This window comes from Carassius gibelio, chromosome A20, assembly GCF_023724105.1.
Source record: "Carassius gibelio isolate Cgi1373 ecotype wild population from Czech Republic chromosome A20, carGib1.2-hapl.c, whole genome shotgun sequence".
Taxonomy (NCBI): domain Eukaryota; kingdom Metazoa; phylum Chordata; class Actinopteri; order Cypriniformes; family Cyprinidae; genus Carassius; species Carassius gibelio.
In genome coordinates, this window is record NC_068390.1 from 2,914,210 (window position 1) to 2,931,121 (window position 16,912).

The window sequence follows — 16,912 nt, forward strand, 5'->3', positions numbered from 1 at the left end:
AAACTTCGTTTTTATGACTGGATTCCGTGATTCCGTCCGCCTTTTCTGCATCGTGGAAATCATAGGGCCCTACACAGTCAAATTTGGTGAACTGTTACTGCAATACTCTACACACAAATCACTACATTTCTCAGTGCTTACACCATATGGTCATTAAAGAGACATGAAGGAAGAGGTTTTGAGTAGAGAGCTTCATTTTGACCTGAATATAGGAAGTTTGGGGAATTGAGTTATGGATTTGTGTTAAGAGATTCGCAAAAAAAAGAAGGCATCATTTCAGGAAATGTGTTTACTCAATTGAGAAAAACTGTAAGATGTGTTTTTGTTAATCCGATCACAATCAGTGAACCCTAAAACAGGAAAGGGATCAGTACAGATCACTAAAAACACCTACAGAGGTAGTCAAAAAACCATTTCATTAGTAATGGAAATCATAAGTGTCCCAAATATGTTCCAGATTACAGAGAAACGACATTTGCTCATCGCTCTGTCACCCAACATTTAATCGTGCTAGGACACGTTATAAGGGAGTGCAGCAAGAAAACAGATTCAGAATTTGCTTCATTGAGCCAAAACCACAGTTTACTATGGAAATCGCAGTTTCAATTTTAATAATGTTTATTCTATTACTACCTATTGACTCATAAGCCGCACTCTTTGTATTTGTGTGTGGCACTTGGCCACTTGAAACAGAATAAAAGGGGAGATTAAACACACTGTACAAACCCTTTCTTCCTGAAGGTGAGTCATACTGTTGTCACTTTTAGAGCCGCTTTACCCAGCCATCACCAAAATGATCAACACAAAAGCCCCATCTCAACCTCAGGGGGAAAAATATTAATAAAGAATTACACACATCATAAGTGCAATTGTTTTTTTTATATGCAAATTAAGGGTGTATTTACACCGGTCTTGTTTGGTTCGATTGAATTGAACTCAAGTTAATTTCCCCTCTTGGTGCAGACCTTTTTGGTCTAAGTGAATACAGCATGGTCCCTACACAGTGTTCATTGCTCCCTACTACCTGAGCAGGGGAAATCTGTTAAAGTTTACCTCACTTCGGAAAATTCATTCAAAAAATTCATTTGCGCTGCTCAACCTCTTAACCAACTGGCAACTTTTTAAATACAATAATGCGATACAAAAAAAAAAAAAAAAAAAAAAGTATATCAGGTTAAATGTTTTACACAGATTAAAGTGCAAAAGTACTATAAAGAACATAGGTATCACTTTACAAAAAGACTTCATCAGTTAATTTTAGTTAATGCATTAACACTCACAATGAGCAATAGATACATTTGCTACAGAAGTAATAAATGTCTTCATTCATGTTAGCTCATTAATTAACACAGTTGCAATTTACAATTTTAACATGTTATTAAATATTGGAATTCCTAAAATTACTGACTTTTCAGAGGAATTTTTCATTGGCAGTTAATGTTAACTAATTAATTAACTAATGAAGCCCAAATGTAAAGTGTGTATGAACAATAAACAATCAGAACACTTTCAAACAATATCTATGGCATGTTGTATTCCAGATTAAAATACAAAAATAAATAGCCGTTTAAGTCTAAATATTTAAGTATTTGGTGCTGTGATGAACACCATTTAAGTCTATTTAAATTGTGTTTTAGAAAGTAATGCAGCTGCTTTATTTATTGGGTTTTCAGGATAACGGCTGCATTTTCTGCATTTTAGCGCCATCTGCTGTCAAAGAGTGAAAGTGCTTTCATTCAGTGCATTTCTCATGCATTCCCCATGTGCTTCTCATGCATGCTTGTACATCAGAGTCCACACACGTCTTTCAAGCAGCATACAGCAGTGTTGTGCATTTTGACTAATTGATGGGAATCGTATTCTTAAAATGCATCCCATCCCAAGTTCTGAATAATTTATAATGTACAATTATTCACGTTATTTAGAAGTGTCCACGATAACTTCTAAAAAACAATAAATATTGTGCATATTCATTACCGTGATATCGCATTACAGAGTACCGGCATATGTCTACATCAAAGATCTCTGTAAATAAATACAATTTAAATTAGCATCTCGTACACTTCAATGTACTTTGAATGGAACATATTACATTTGCTTCAAACTGAAATCATGGCAGAATATCCTGTCTACTTGGCAGGGATCTTAAGTTCAAATAGAACAAACGTCTGAAGCCATAAGAGAAACATACAAAATTCTGTAATCTTGACTAGCAGTGTTGGTAGCTTAGTTTGGTGGGGGATATGAGATATGAGACTCTGTAAAGACGTCAGTTCACCATACCACATGAGGGATATTTGTGAACAGATTCCATTGAAATTAGAGGACTTGTCTTTGGATACAATTGGCTATCACCAATATTGCTATAAAAGCTTTACAGGGAAAATAGATTGTTTACAATGTCAAAGGCTTCTACATCTGGTGAATCATTATCATTGAAAAGGGACTCTTATAAATATCAAAATCAAATGTCTGTGCATTGTCAATGTAGGACCTCGAAAGCAGTAAATTAACTTTATAACTTTATAACCTATTTGCTTCAATAGAGGTGTCGATGGTAGCTTCTTTTGACTCTTTGGAGGGTGGAGGGTGAATGCTGCTTCTTGAAGTTGGTCAGCTGTTCCAAGTTTGTATGCACATCCAACTTCTTCATCTACAGTAATTCTAGAGCTGTATATGAGGTTCAACTTAATACACTCATGTTGTTGCACCTTGGAGAATGTGATTTAATTTTATGTGCTGCTATCTTCTGGGGCTGCAGGCTGCCAGTGTTGTCTGTTGCCTTTTCTACTCTCTCCCTTCCACGCTCTTGGCTTTGGTACTCTGTGTTGAAGTTGTTTCTGCATGATGGATGATACTTAGCTTCCATTACAAAAAGGTCCTTGCCTTGCACCTTGCGATAAAGAGCCTCTTTCATTAATTCCTGTGCCCTAGGTTCAATAACTTTCCAGGCTGGTTCTTTGTGTTTCCAACTCTGAAACTTTGTAAGCTCTTCAGTCTTGCCCCTGAACTTTTTATTATGCTTTGTCACAGAAAATGCACTGATTGGGGAAACAAGAAGGAACACCTTCTTGGAGCTCCTTCAGATTGAACTGACAGTGATTGGACATGGCGCAGAGAATCCCTTTTCACTGATAATGATTCACCAGATGTAGAAGCCTTTGACACTTGTAAACGGATTATTAGGAACACCTGTTCAATTTCTAATTCATGCAATAATCTAATCAACCAATCACATGGCAGTTGCTTCAATGCATTTAGAGGTGTGGTCCTGGTCAAGACAATCTCCTGAACTCCAAACTCAATGTCAGAATGGGAAAGAAAGGTGATTTAAGCAATTTTGAATGTGGCATGGTTGGTGCAAGACGGGCCCGTCTGAGTATTTCACAATCTGCTCAGTTACTGGGATTTTCACACACAACCATTTCTAGGGTTTACAAATAATGGTGTGAAAAGGGAAAAACATCCAGTATGCAGCAGTCCTGTGGGTGAAAATGCCTTGTTGATGCTGGAGGTCAGAGGAGAATGGGCCGACTGATTCAAGCTGATAGAAGAGCAACTTTGACTGAAATAACCACTGGTTACAACCGAGGTATGCAGCAAAGCATTTGTGAAGCCTCAACACACACAACCTTGAGGCGGATGACTTACAACAGCAGAAGACCCCACCGGGTACCACTCAGCTCACCAAAATTGGACAGTTGAAGACAGTTGTTGCCTGGTCTGATGAGTCTCTGATGATTTCTGTTGAGACATTCAGATGGTAGAGTCAGAATTTGGCGTAAACAGAATGAGAACATGGATCAAGCATGCCTTGTTACCACTGTGCAGGCTGCTGGTGGTGGTGTAATGGTGTGGGTGATGTTTTCTTGGTACACTTTAGGCCCCTTAGTGCCAATTGGGCATAGTTTAAATGCCACAGCCTACCAGAGCATTGTTTCTGACCATGTCCATCCCTTTATGACCACCATGTACCCATCCTCTGATGGCTACTTCCAGCAGGATAATGCACCATGTCACAAAGCTTGAATCATTTCAAATTGGTTTCTTGAACATGACAATGAGTTCACTGTACTCTGGTGCCCCACAGTCACCAGATCTCAAACCAATAGAGCATCTTTGGGATTTGGTGGAACGGGAGCTTCGTGCCCTGGATGTGCATCCAACAAATCTCCAACTGCAAGATGCTATCCTATCAATATGGGCCAACATCTCTAAAGAATGCTTTCAGCACCTTGTTGAATCAATGCAACATATAATTAAGGCAGTTCTGAACGCGAAAGGGGGTCAAACACAGTATTAGTATGGTGTTCTTAATAATCCTTTAGGTGAGTGTATTTTCCCTGTAAAGCTTTTATAGCAGTATTGGTGATAGCCAATTGTATCCAAAGACAAGTCCTCTAATTTCAATGGAATCTGTTCACAAATATCCCTCATGTGGTATGGTGAACTGACGTCTTCACAGGGTCTCATATCTCATATACTGTGTTGACCTGCATGTGTTGAGTGTTGTAAAATTACCATACTCAGAAAGAGTTGAGACATGTAAAATACATGTTAGGGAACGAATACTCTTTGGAGGCACTTCAGCTGTGTTACAATGTTTAATTTCCCCTTGGTATGTATGTATGAAGTATTGAGCCTGGAAAAAAAAAAAAAACTAGCTAGTAGCTAATTTTTCTAAAAGAGAGAGCAGTGGGAGCTGGCAATCTGTAGGTACGAACCGATGACCACCAACTGCCAACTGCAAAGCCCCAAAAATCAAAAACTTGTAGTTTCTCAGTCACAGTCACTTAACTTTTTGGACCTTTTTGGATTTTTTCTGTAGTTTGTTTTTAATTTATTTATTTATTTATTTATTTATTTATTTATTTATTTTTATTTAAGTTTATTTGCTTTGTTTTGTTTACTTCAAAAGTAAAACTATTTTAAATATCTTCAGGTTCAGGATAGGTGAAGTGAAAAAAAAAAAAAAAAAAACATTTCAGGCTGCTAAGTATAATAAAAATGCTGTCAAATGAACTTGCATTGAAAAATGTGTCCATTTGTCTCTGTGAGTTGTTTACATAAAGTTATGCCACTTTATATCATATTTAGATTTTTCGGGTTTGGTGCAAAGGGTTAAAAATTAAGCATTTTGGACATTATTTCAGCTTGGTACCCAATTTAATCTTAAAATAGACACTTGAATGATAAAGAAATAACAGGTTAAGGAAAAAAAATCACCCTATGCGCTATGCGAAAATAGTTGATCCTCTACACATCTTTGACAATTTTTCCTATTTTTGTCCAGAAATAAGGTCAATATGTTGTCAAATGTCAAAAATAACCATTCCATTAAATTCCTGGGGTCAGAATTGTACGGGAAAATGTGTTCATTTGTCTCTGTATGTTGTTTACTTCTAATGTTATGCCACTTTCTATATCACTTTTTGATTTTTCGGGTTCCGGTTGGGTGCAGCAAAGGGTTAAAAAGAACCTCTTGGGACATTATTTCAGCTTGGTACCTGGCAGATTATGAAAATAGACACTTTGGCACAGGTGGCATAAAAAAAGCCGGGGGGTGCGCGTGGACCCCTATTTCCATCTAGACTATAGTGGTGGTGCTTTGTTGCTCATTTAGTGTTTCTGTAAAAAAGGAAAAAACTAACAATAATACTTATAAGATGATGATATTAATACAAACTCTACTAATAATCACATTATAAAACACACTAAGGATTAGCGAGCTACTGGATTCATGAATATTAATAAGGTTGTGTGTTCGCTCGAACTGATTTGCTGAAATCAAAACCGGGACGATAATAGGTGAGCACCAGCCAATGAGATTGTGGCTTGCACATTAGCTCCGCCCACTACCAGAAAACCCGGCAGCTCTTAAAAGCTGAAAAACATCATAGGAACTTATTTTGACAGGAAAATAGAACACAATATATTGTTTATATGAAGCGCGTCCAATCTGCATGTCTGTAAGACTCTCTCGCTCTGCAAAAAAAATGCAATCTACCTGAGAAAGGACGTCTTTCAGTATTGTAAGTTAATATTGTTAAATAGTAGGGTTGGGTATCGATTGGGTTTTATACGATACCGGTGCCATTTCGATACTTTTAAAATGGTTCAATAATAATCTATTGAAATCGTTGAATGCACAAGCAGTCTGACAACAGACTGCCTAGACTTTTGCACAGTAGTGTATATATAGAGTACGTATAATTAGATAGTATATTTAAATAAGTGTAATGCGTTCATATGTGTTAAGGGCTATATTTTCGCTGGAGGAAACGGCTGTGGTGTGATGAGCGGTGAACAGCGGAAACTTACAGTAGATGAGAAACCGACTGCTCCCTCGTGACCTTTTGTGAACTCTATTTATGACAAAGAACTGTACATATACAGATATTTTAACAATCTATTGATAAACACACAGTGTGTCCACTGTTTCTGTTTGAGTCTGCTGCGGTCTGCGGATTTAATAGAACGCTGAAAGACAGGGAGGAGACAGATCTGCCGCCATTTTCATATGACATTTAAGAGGACTAACTTTGAGGTGATCGTGAATTTGTGTACAGTTTACGGAGTTAAATGCTATAACCCCACTAAAAAGCCTAGCGACGCCTATGATTCTTGTGTAGATTTCGGAGAACCAGCACAAATATGTAAAATGATCGCTCAGGCATTTAATAGGCAACGAAATCTGCATTCTTATTCGGTTTGGTGCATACTGGATCCATAGCTACCTGGGCCCTATTGGTACCGGGTTTCGATACCCAACCCTATTAAATAGAAACAAAATTAAACATTTTTAAATATGTAACTTCTAGCATATTCCTAAACCTGGATCTCATTAATATTGAAGAACAAATTCAAGCACCAAAAGCAGCCCACACACTCCAAGTTATTTGAAATATGAATCCTGCATGTTCTGTGCATCTCTGTGTGAATGAATGAATGGCAGAGACGTGTAGGTTTGTTTACTACATAGACTGAAGTGCGTGACGTTTAGAGTAATTTCCGCATCTGCCGTCTCAATGAGGACACAAATACATAAACAACATCATCACCAGAACTGTTCTGAGTCACTTCACAAGTATTTTACCATTTAATTTGAGTAAAACCAGTGTCAATTTAAAGGTATTCACATCAACCCGTCAAAATAAAAGTTAATTTTTAAGGCATTGTGCTAGAAATATTGCTATCATTTAGTAGGATATATGTGATACTGCTAATACTGTTAAAAAACAACACACAAAAAAAGAAAGTACTAAAGTACTTTAGCGCGAAAGTACATGAATATAATGCGCTCTCTCTCAGAGTGCGAGCCCAGATAAAATTCTAACAAGAGCAACATGTATCTGAGAGCGCGCGCGAGCAGAGAGATTCGCGCTCACGCATTATATTAAAGTACTTTCGCGCTACAATAATGCGCTTTCGACATTTGACAGGGAAATAACGCCTTTCACACATACTCCGTCTGCAGTCCGTGTGTGTTTTGTATGTGGTGCAGAAGCAGCACGGACTCATACTCGTGCTTTCACACAGGACGCGTTTGCAGTCCGCTACTCGGTACGTGAACGATCGCTGCACTGCTGCAGACACACTGTTCCTGGAATACACTGATGGACCACAACCGCGTGAACGCTGGAATCCGTTAACATGGGTGCGTAAAAAAATAAGCAGTGCATACGCACTGCAGACGGAGTAATGTGTGAAACAGGCGTAAGGTTGTTTGCACCTTGTGCAATGTGGAATTCGTTTAAAGCTTTCTCAAGCAGTTTGTGATGCATTTTGGAAACAAGAGATGAACCCCTGGTCTAATGCACCACCTGTCTTGAGAAACCCCTTCTCAAAGACTTAACGTTACTTTTAGTCATTATTTTATTTGGGTAACACACATTCTGAATGCCTTCGGGACAATTCAGGTGTGCCATTTTAATGTAGATTAATCTACATTAATTCCAAGATTACAGTGATCTTAATCTAGATAAAAAAAAAAAAAAAATCTATGCCCACCACTTTTTATATATATATATATATATATATATATATATATATATATATATATATATATATATATATATATATATATATAAAATTACCTGTATTACAGTGTATGATGTAGCTGTCCATCAGTGTATACAATGTGCAAAGTAATTAAACCAAGAAGTACACGATTTATAAAGTTATTGGCTTCTAAAGTAAGGAGTCGACTCTGAATCGCTGAAACGAGTCGTTATAGATTTCAAATCTTTTGCCCATCTCTATGTACGTCACTAGGAACACTTTGCATAATAATCTCCGCCTACCGTCTTGGGAGAAACGGAACTCTGACCTGTATTTATGCAAGTCACATGTGAGTAAATCTGTTGTCTCCTTTGTCAGAGTGCAGCTGTTAATGATCTGGGATTCTGCTCATAGCATCATACATCATACATTACGATTGTGGTGTCAATCTGAGCGTGTTTGCTGTGTTTATAGAAGTCTAGTGTTTATATATGACTAAACAAACTGAATTGATGGAGAAAAACACGTTAGGTTCTGAAACAAATGCTAAATACAAGCCAGGCACGAAAAATACCTAAAATGATAAAGCTTGAGTAATTGTCTCAGAATGATGCTTACATAATGTGTTTTGCCTTCACAGGTCAAGAGTTTCCCAGAGTACTCTCTCAGGATGACCCGCAACAGTTAAAGGCTGACTCTGGCTGTGACACTGATAAAAGCTCACAAGCACAGATATATGGTGCTCTGGGACAATGCTTGCCTCCGACCCCGCCAAACAGTCAGAACTTTCCCCTCCACAACAGGAAATGGCGCCAGGACCACAAGCTGTTAAAACACATGCAGTTTCTACACTGTCTGAGTGGCTTGCGCGGAGGCTGTGAGTCATCACTTTATCTTGATGGGCAAGTGGTCTGGGATTCAGTAGTGCAGTTGCTGGATTCTGTGGTGGAGGTTTTCCGGCAGGCACATGCTGGACAGCCTCTGGATCACCCAGAGCAGCTGCTTCATGCTTCACAGGTGGTGGCACAGACCCTGAGTCGTGGTGGCTGTTCAGTGCAGCTCTTCAGTAAAGTGGATGATCTGTTGAAGGAGATGATCAACCTACTGCTTAACAACCAACAACTCAATTTGGTAAGAGACAGAGGTTCATGTACTGTGGGGTTGCAGACTGAGCAAGAAGTGGGCCAAGAAACGTATAGTTATCGCCAATAGCATTCAGTTAGGGCCTTCAGTAAGCAACTTTAAACTACATACCCTTACACATCTATCTTACACATCTCTGTAACAGCTAATGCAGCCATATGCTGCATGGAACCTCAAAATCTAATTTTGATCAGATTTGATGTCTTTGAGCAAAAGGGAAGCACTATCTGTAGTGCTGGCCCTGTTTTCATACAGTCTGTTCTGGCCACAGACTTTTTTTTTTATGTAGGATCATAGGCCATTTTGTGGACATTACACAAATAACAATGATAATAATAAAAAAAAATTAGGCAATTTTATTTTTTTACACCAGACAGATCTTTCTGTACTTGCTTGCTTAAAGGGATAGTTCACCCAAAAATGAAAATGATGTCATTAATAGAGCCCGACCGATATGGATTTTTGGGGGCCGATGCCGATATTACCTCGAAAAGAGACGATTTATAAGCCGATATTTTGATTTTGAAAATAAACTGGATATTAGACCCATTTCCTATAAACGGCACTTACACAACATTCAATAGCAAAATATCTGCCTGTTCTATGTATGTGGGCTGTATAAACCATTTTCCAGAAGGGATTTATGTATAAAAAAAAAAAAAAAAAAAAGATTACAGTCTCAATGACTAAACAATTGCACATCAAAAGTATATATTTTTTAATGATCAAAAAACAGTCTGGTTTTAAACATTTAACACTTTTACTTTCTTCCAGTTGAAGCTGGTTTTGACAGTCTGTGTGTGTACTGTAAATAACTTTAGTATTATAATTTAAGGTATTTGCAGAAGTAGTCCCACACTTTGCTGCTACAGCATTTCCCTTTTTCAGCCATCTGTAGGGCAGAAAGAGAGACAGAGAAAGAATAAGCATGTGTATTAATAATATCACCATGTATCATTACTCATGTCATCATTAGAATTATAATAATAATAAACAGGGATCTCCTACATAGGCAAAAATGAGAAATATATATATATTTTTTATTTGTCAAGCAATAGGTATTACCTACTTATATTTAACTATATTATTTCAACATTTCCCTGTTATGTCTGTAAAGCTGCTTTGAAACAATATGTAAAAAGAAAAAAGCGCGTGTTCAGCTCACATTTATTTACATGTCCCCTCTGGTTTAATCATTTCTGACGCACCTACTGTAGTTTCTGTAACTACACTACATTGGCTCTCACAGACACATTCACAACGGACCCGTATATCTTCTCCTCTTCTCTTTGTGCAGTCTGAATCAAAACATCGTCATGCACTGGCGAACGTAAAGTTAGCCTACTGTTACCGGAAGATTACGGAATCAATTCGAAGTTGAATGGTTAATGTTAGTGCCATGAACACACTGCTGTCAGTTTTGAGAAGAACCACCTTCAAACAAGTTAATAGCAAGCATTTAAGGGGCCTGCTAAAAAGGAAGCTATATTAGCGTTAGAGTAACGTAACCAGCCTGAATTCACCAAATTGTGCTCTGGACCTGAGGGTAGCCTCTTCTTCCTTGCTTCTCTCTTAATTCTCATCAGCAGGACTAGCGCTATCGCTCGCTTCTTACAACGGGACAGATACATGTTTGCTGCTGACCGAAAGGAGGAACAACAGACTATGAAAGAGCTCCCGCTAAAAGTTTTTAAAACTCCACCAACGCCATAGCGCAGCGCAAATCGCGTTGTATCTGAAGGGCAACGCTAAACCCAGCGGGCAAGCGCCGTGCATACCGCGTCCTGTGTGAAAGGACCATTATGCGGTCATTATGTGGGAAACAAACCGCAATAGAATAAGAATAAGTTAAATGCCAACATTATAGTTTGACCTCTTATTAACGTTCGCGCTCTTCCACTGATAAACATGGTATTAGCTTTGTGGCTAATCTAATATAGCAATGCATTAGCGGCTGTAAGTGATGTTGCAGAATATTTAGAAGTGATAATGATAGGACCGTTAGCTAGAACTACCACACCGTTTTTAGATACAGTGTATGAACTAAATCTACAATCATTTCACATGACGAACGACAGACTCACCTGGGTGGCTTGGCTGATCGCTTTCTTCTGTAGTGAATTTCTGGCGCTGTTGTCAACTCTGGAGTTGCAGACCGCCCTCTGGTGGGCAAACTATGCAACACTCATAACATGAGTGAAGCATGAGACTCCGTTTCTCATGTTTCATTGGCCGTTATAAATGCCGATGCCGATTTAAATGCAATTAGCTCATATCGGCCGGCCAATATATCGGTCGGGCTCTAGTCATTAATAACTCACCTTCATGTCATTCCAAACGTGTAAATTTATCTCCAGAACACAGTTTAAGATATTTTAGATTTAGTCTGACAGCTCTCAGTCCCTCCATTGAAGCTGTGTGTACGGTATACTGTCCATGTCCAGAAAGGTAAGAAAAACATCATCAAAGTAGTCCATGTGACATCAGAGGGTCAGTAAGAATTTGTTGAAGCATCGAAAATACATTTTGGTCCAAAAATAGCAAAAACTACAACTTTATTCAGCATGTTCTCTTCTTCCGGTCTGTTGTGAGAGAGTTCAAAACAAAGCAGTTTGTGATATCCTGTTCATGAACAAATCACTCGATGTAACCGGGTCTTATTAAACCAGTTCACCAAATCGAACTGAATAGTTTTAAACAGTTCTCGTCTCCAATACGCATTAATCCACAAATTACTTAAGCTGTTAACTTTTTTAATGTGGCTGACACTCCCTCTGAGTTAAAACAAACCAATATCCCGGAGTAATTCATTTACTCAAACTGTACACTGACTGAACTGCTGTAAAGAGAGAACTGAAGATGAACACCGAGCCGAGCCAGATAATGAACGAAAGATTGACTCATTCACGAGTCAAGAACTGTTTCTGTCAGACGCGTCCGATTCGAGAAACGAGGAGCTGATGATACTGCGCATGTGTGATTCAGCGTGAAGCTAATCTATAAAATTAGATTTTGTTTTGGTTTCTGGTTCTGTTCCTGTCAAAATTTTATTTGTTTCCTTTTTTCGTTTTCATTCCTTGAACCGGTTCAGAGACCTGGTTGAAAGTCAAATGTTTCTTGAGTTTATATTTAAGATCTGAAGAAGCTACCATGAAAAATTTGATTCCTGCAACCATTTTTCTGAGACTGTCTATCCGCCCCACCCCCCAAATATAATTTTTTTTTACTAACTGTATTGAAGGATTCTACAAATTATTTTAGTCATTAAACATACCACTGCATAGTTTTTCAATTATAAAACGATAGACAGAAACTTGGACATCATATAAGTGATTTATTTAAGCACTAGAAAAATACAATAAGAATAATTTGAGTGAGAAAAATAAAGATTTAACTTTTTATGCCAATTACAGAACATCATGAGATTGCTAGAAATGCAGCATTTAAAATGATTTCTGTTCATATAGTCAATTATCATGTGCTGATGGCCAGTAATAGGGATGGTAATCATAGAGATAAGCCATAAAGTCAAAAATCACACTCTATTCATATAGACAGCGTTCACATTGATAGCTGTGATTACACAGTAAAAGCGAGCTGATTTGCGCTCAAACAGAAGGTAATCATACAGATACTCGCACATTCAACATAAAAAAAATGTTGAAAAATGTTGACAAATAAAACCAATAAAGAAAAAGGCGATCGCTAAGTTTCGCCTCCATCAGATGACAGGTGTGTCAGAGCGCGTCACAAGCCTTCACGAGAGAGCGCCAGAATTCAAATAAACAATCTTCTGCCTATATTTCACCTTTTTTTTATGGATTGTCTCATTCTGTTTCTGACACTGTACGTTACAAAACCATGCCGTTTTTTTTACCACCAATGGAATCATCCAAAACTTCAGACAGCTGTCAGTATGTCAATATTTACGCAACTATCAATACTTTGTTGAACAATTACCAAGCAAGCAATGCTCAATTTTGTCCAGGCTGTGGTGTGAAAAGGTTGCATTAGCAAATAAAGAAAGAAACACTTAAAGGAACACTCCACCGTTTTTTGAAATAGGGCTTATTCACATTATTTCCTACATTTAGATAGGTGGGCAAATGCATTTTTGTGTCAGTGCATGCATTGTTTTAGTTTGACAGGGTCGGCGTTAGCTTAGCTTAGCACAATGAATGGAATCCTTTGTTGCCAGCTAGCATGGCCTGAGTAAAAGTGATAAAAAAAATAAATAAAAAAACCCACCTAATTACTTCTTGTGGCCTGCGTATTCACAACGAGTACAAATAGCGATCCAGATTAACACTAGGCGATTTCCTAGGCAGATATTGACTTGGGACTATATTATGGGGAAGCACAGGCGAAGCACTGCTGCTTAGGCGAAATAAATTCTGTGGATAAATTCTGGTTAAAACTACAAAGTAATTCAGTCAAGAGCAGTGAGTGATTTACCTTCATTTTCATACATTAAAGACACTGACAGCAGAGCTAGTAAATTAGGTGCGGTCACTTTAAGAGACATCCATTATAATGATACACATCTGATTTCTTTCTCAACTCTTTACTTTCACTAAAGACATAACCACAGACTTTTTCAAACACACTTTCCAAGATGGGTATTTTGACACATTTTGTATGTATTTGTTGTCTGTACAAAAGCAAGAAGGCTTTGACATGCATCTCTGCTCGCGCCCTGAAAACCGCGGTGCTGAATTGAGCTCTTTCACTTTTCGCTCTTTTTTTTTTTTTTTTTTTTTTTTTTTATTAAAAAAAAAAAGTTTTAGTGCCGCTTTCAGGGCAGTCGCGTTTGTTACGGAGAACTGTCACGTAACATTTATTTTTCATGTTCGGATTTATGAGGAAAAAAACAAAGACAAGACTTTTTTTTAAAAAAAAAAATTAACTTTGAATCTGTCAACAACAATACAGTTGTTTGATTTAATAATCATTATTCAACATGTTCAGGCTGAGCAAAAACAAAAAAAAAAAACAAATTTTAACAGGATAAATTGAATATTCACAAAATGTGTGGGTCTAGGTAAAAAAAAAAAAATTCCCTGAAAACTATTCAAATGGATGTCAAGGGCGAGACTGGGACTCAGTTGCAGGTGCTCAAAAGGTCAGTTTATTAGATGGGCTTAATTTCAAAAGGACAAAAAAAATAAAAATAAGAAAAAAAACAAAAATCCAGGAACAGGGCAGTCTGGAGCAGATCCAAAAGAGCCTCCTGGACGAATTCCACTTGGAAATCCTCTGATGCAATGCCCGGATAAACTGACAGGGAGACGGGGGCGCTGTTGAGGCGGGGAACTGGTGGCGCGCTGCGGCGCGGCGAAGAAGAGGAGTGACAGTGATCGGTGAGCTCTAACACGGAAGGCTGGAGAGTAGTGCTGCCTGAAAGCAGGAGGAAGTGGGAAAAAACAAAACTAGAGGATGAAAACAAAACGGGCACAATCTCTGTGCAGGCTAAACAAGAGATGTGGATAAAGTTGAGACATGGACGAGAATAACTCGACGATCTGACAACAGACAGCACACATGATGAGACTAAATAGAGAAGGAGTGATTATCATAATGCAGAGCAGGTGATGGTGACCAATAACAAGATAATAATGAAACAAGAGGGCGGAGACGGGCACCACGGTGACACAGAAGCACATGGTAAGTGTAAACACACACTTTGGGGAAAACAGACAGATCAGCCCGGGGGCGTGACATTACCCCCCTCCCCAGGAGCGCCCCCTGGCGCTCCAGGGAAGGTACCACCACGCTGCCGGTTGAAGTCCTCGATCAGCGACCGATCCAGAATATCCCGAGCCGGGACCCAACTCCTCTCATCCGGACCATATCCCTCCCAGTCCACCAGATACTGAAATCCCCGACCTCGACGTCTGACATCCAGCAACCTCCTGACAGTGAAGGCTGGGGAACCATCCACTAGACAGAGAGGGGGAGGGGGAGGGTTAGTAGCAGATGGGTTAGAAAGACTGGGTGTACCCGACCAAGTATGGGAGGTAACTTGAGCTTTACCGCCACCGGACTCAATACCTTGGTGATCTGATATGGCCCCATGAACCTGGGGGCTTACTTGCGAGAAGCCACCCAGAGAGGAAGGTCCTTGGTAGACAGCCATACTCTCTGACCACATACATAGCGGGGAGCAGAAATACGGTGACGGTCAGCCGCTGCTTTGGTTCGTCTGGAAACCCGAGCCAAGGTTTCCTCAGCCCTCCTCCAGGTGCGGCGACACCTGCGGACGAAGGCTAAGGCAGACGGAACAGCAGCATCGGGCTCCTGAGGGGAACATAGGAGGTTGAAAACCAATGGAGCACTGGAATGGAGACATACCTGTGGCCGCCACTGGCAAGGAGTTATGGGCATATTCAATCCAGGATAACTGTTGGCTCCAAGAACTCGGATTATGGCATGTCAGGCAGCGGAGAGCTTGTTCCAGAACCTGGTTTGCCCGCTCGGACTGCCCATTGGTCTGAAGGTGAAAACCTGACGACAGACTCATAGAGGCCCCGATCTGTCGACAGAACTCCTTCCAGAACCGGGAGACAAACTGTGGCCCCCTATCAGAAACCACGTCCACCGGAAGGCCATGAATCCGGAAGATGTGGTCAACCACCACTTGAGAGGTCTCCTTAGCTGAAGGCAGTTTGGGAAGGGGGATGAAATGGCAGTGACAAAGTCAAGGGCTATGTGTGACCAGGGGCGGGAGGGGATGGGTAAGGGGTGTAGCAGACCAACAGGAGGCTGATTAGAACTCTTGTTCTGGGCGCAAATTGGGCAGGCAAACACAAACTGCCTGACGTCCTGGGCCATGGATGGCCACCAAAATCACTGGCGGATGGCAGCCAGAGATCTCCGAACCCCAGGATGACAGACTAACTTGGATGAATGCCCCCACTGGAGGACTCCAGGGCCTGGCATGAACTCACCCTCTTGGCCGAACGGACGTATTCCAAGTTCTTATGGTCCGTCCAAACCAAGAAGGGCTGTGCTGACCCCTCCAACCAGTGACGCCACTCACCTAAGGCCAGTCTGACCGCCAACAGTTCCCGGTTCCCTACGTCATAATTCCGTTCTGCTGGGCTCAGGCGGTGAGAGTAGTAGGCACAGGGATGTACCTTCCCATCTCTGGGGGATCTCTGAGAAAGGACCGCACCTACTCCAATCTCAGAAGCATCCACCTCCACAATAAACTGACGTTCAGGGTCTGGAAATGAAAGAACAGGAGCAGAAATGAATCGGGACTTTAGGTCATTAAAGGCCTCCTGAGCCTTCAAATTCCACCTAAACGGTACCTTAGTGGAGGTAAGAGCTGTCAAGGGTGCAGCAACCTGACTAAAGTTTCTGATGAAGCGCCTGTAGAAGTTGGCAAATCCCAGAAACCGCTGCAGTGCCTTTCGTGAGTCTGGAGGTGGCCACTCGGCTACGGCCCTTACCTTAGCGGGATCAGCTTTGATTCCCTCCGCCGAAATGATATAGCCCAGGAAGGGAACTGACTTGGAGTGGAAAACGCACTTCTCCTCTTTAACATATAGCTGGTTCTCCAGCAGCCGTTGAAGCACCTGGCGCACGTGTTGGGTGTGTACCTGAAGTGAAGGAGAAAAAATAAGAATGTCATCTAGGTACACAAAGACAAACTTGTTAACCATGTCTCGCAACACGTCATTAACCAGGGCCTGGAAGACAGCTGGGGCATTTGTCAGGCCAAAGGGTAGCACCCGGTACTCATAATGTCCCGAAGGAGTGATGA

General features: G+C 40.1%; 1 protein-coding gene across 1 annotated transcript in view; it reads left to right on the forward strand.

The window, feature by feature from the left end:
* The window catches only part of mei4 (meiosis-specific, MEI4 homolog (S. cerevisiae)), a 47,033-nt gene that overhangs the window by 6,705 nt on the left and 23,416 nt on the right, over positions 1-16,912 (forward strand). The window contains exon 3 of the mRNA XM_052536038.1: positions 8,642-9,132. Coding sequence (XP_052391998.1) covers positions 8,642-9,132 — 491 coding nt within the window. The remainder of the gene's footprint in view (positions 1-8,641; positions 9,133-16,912) is intronic.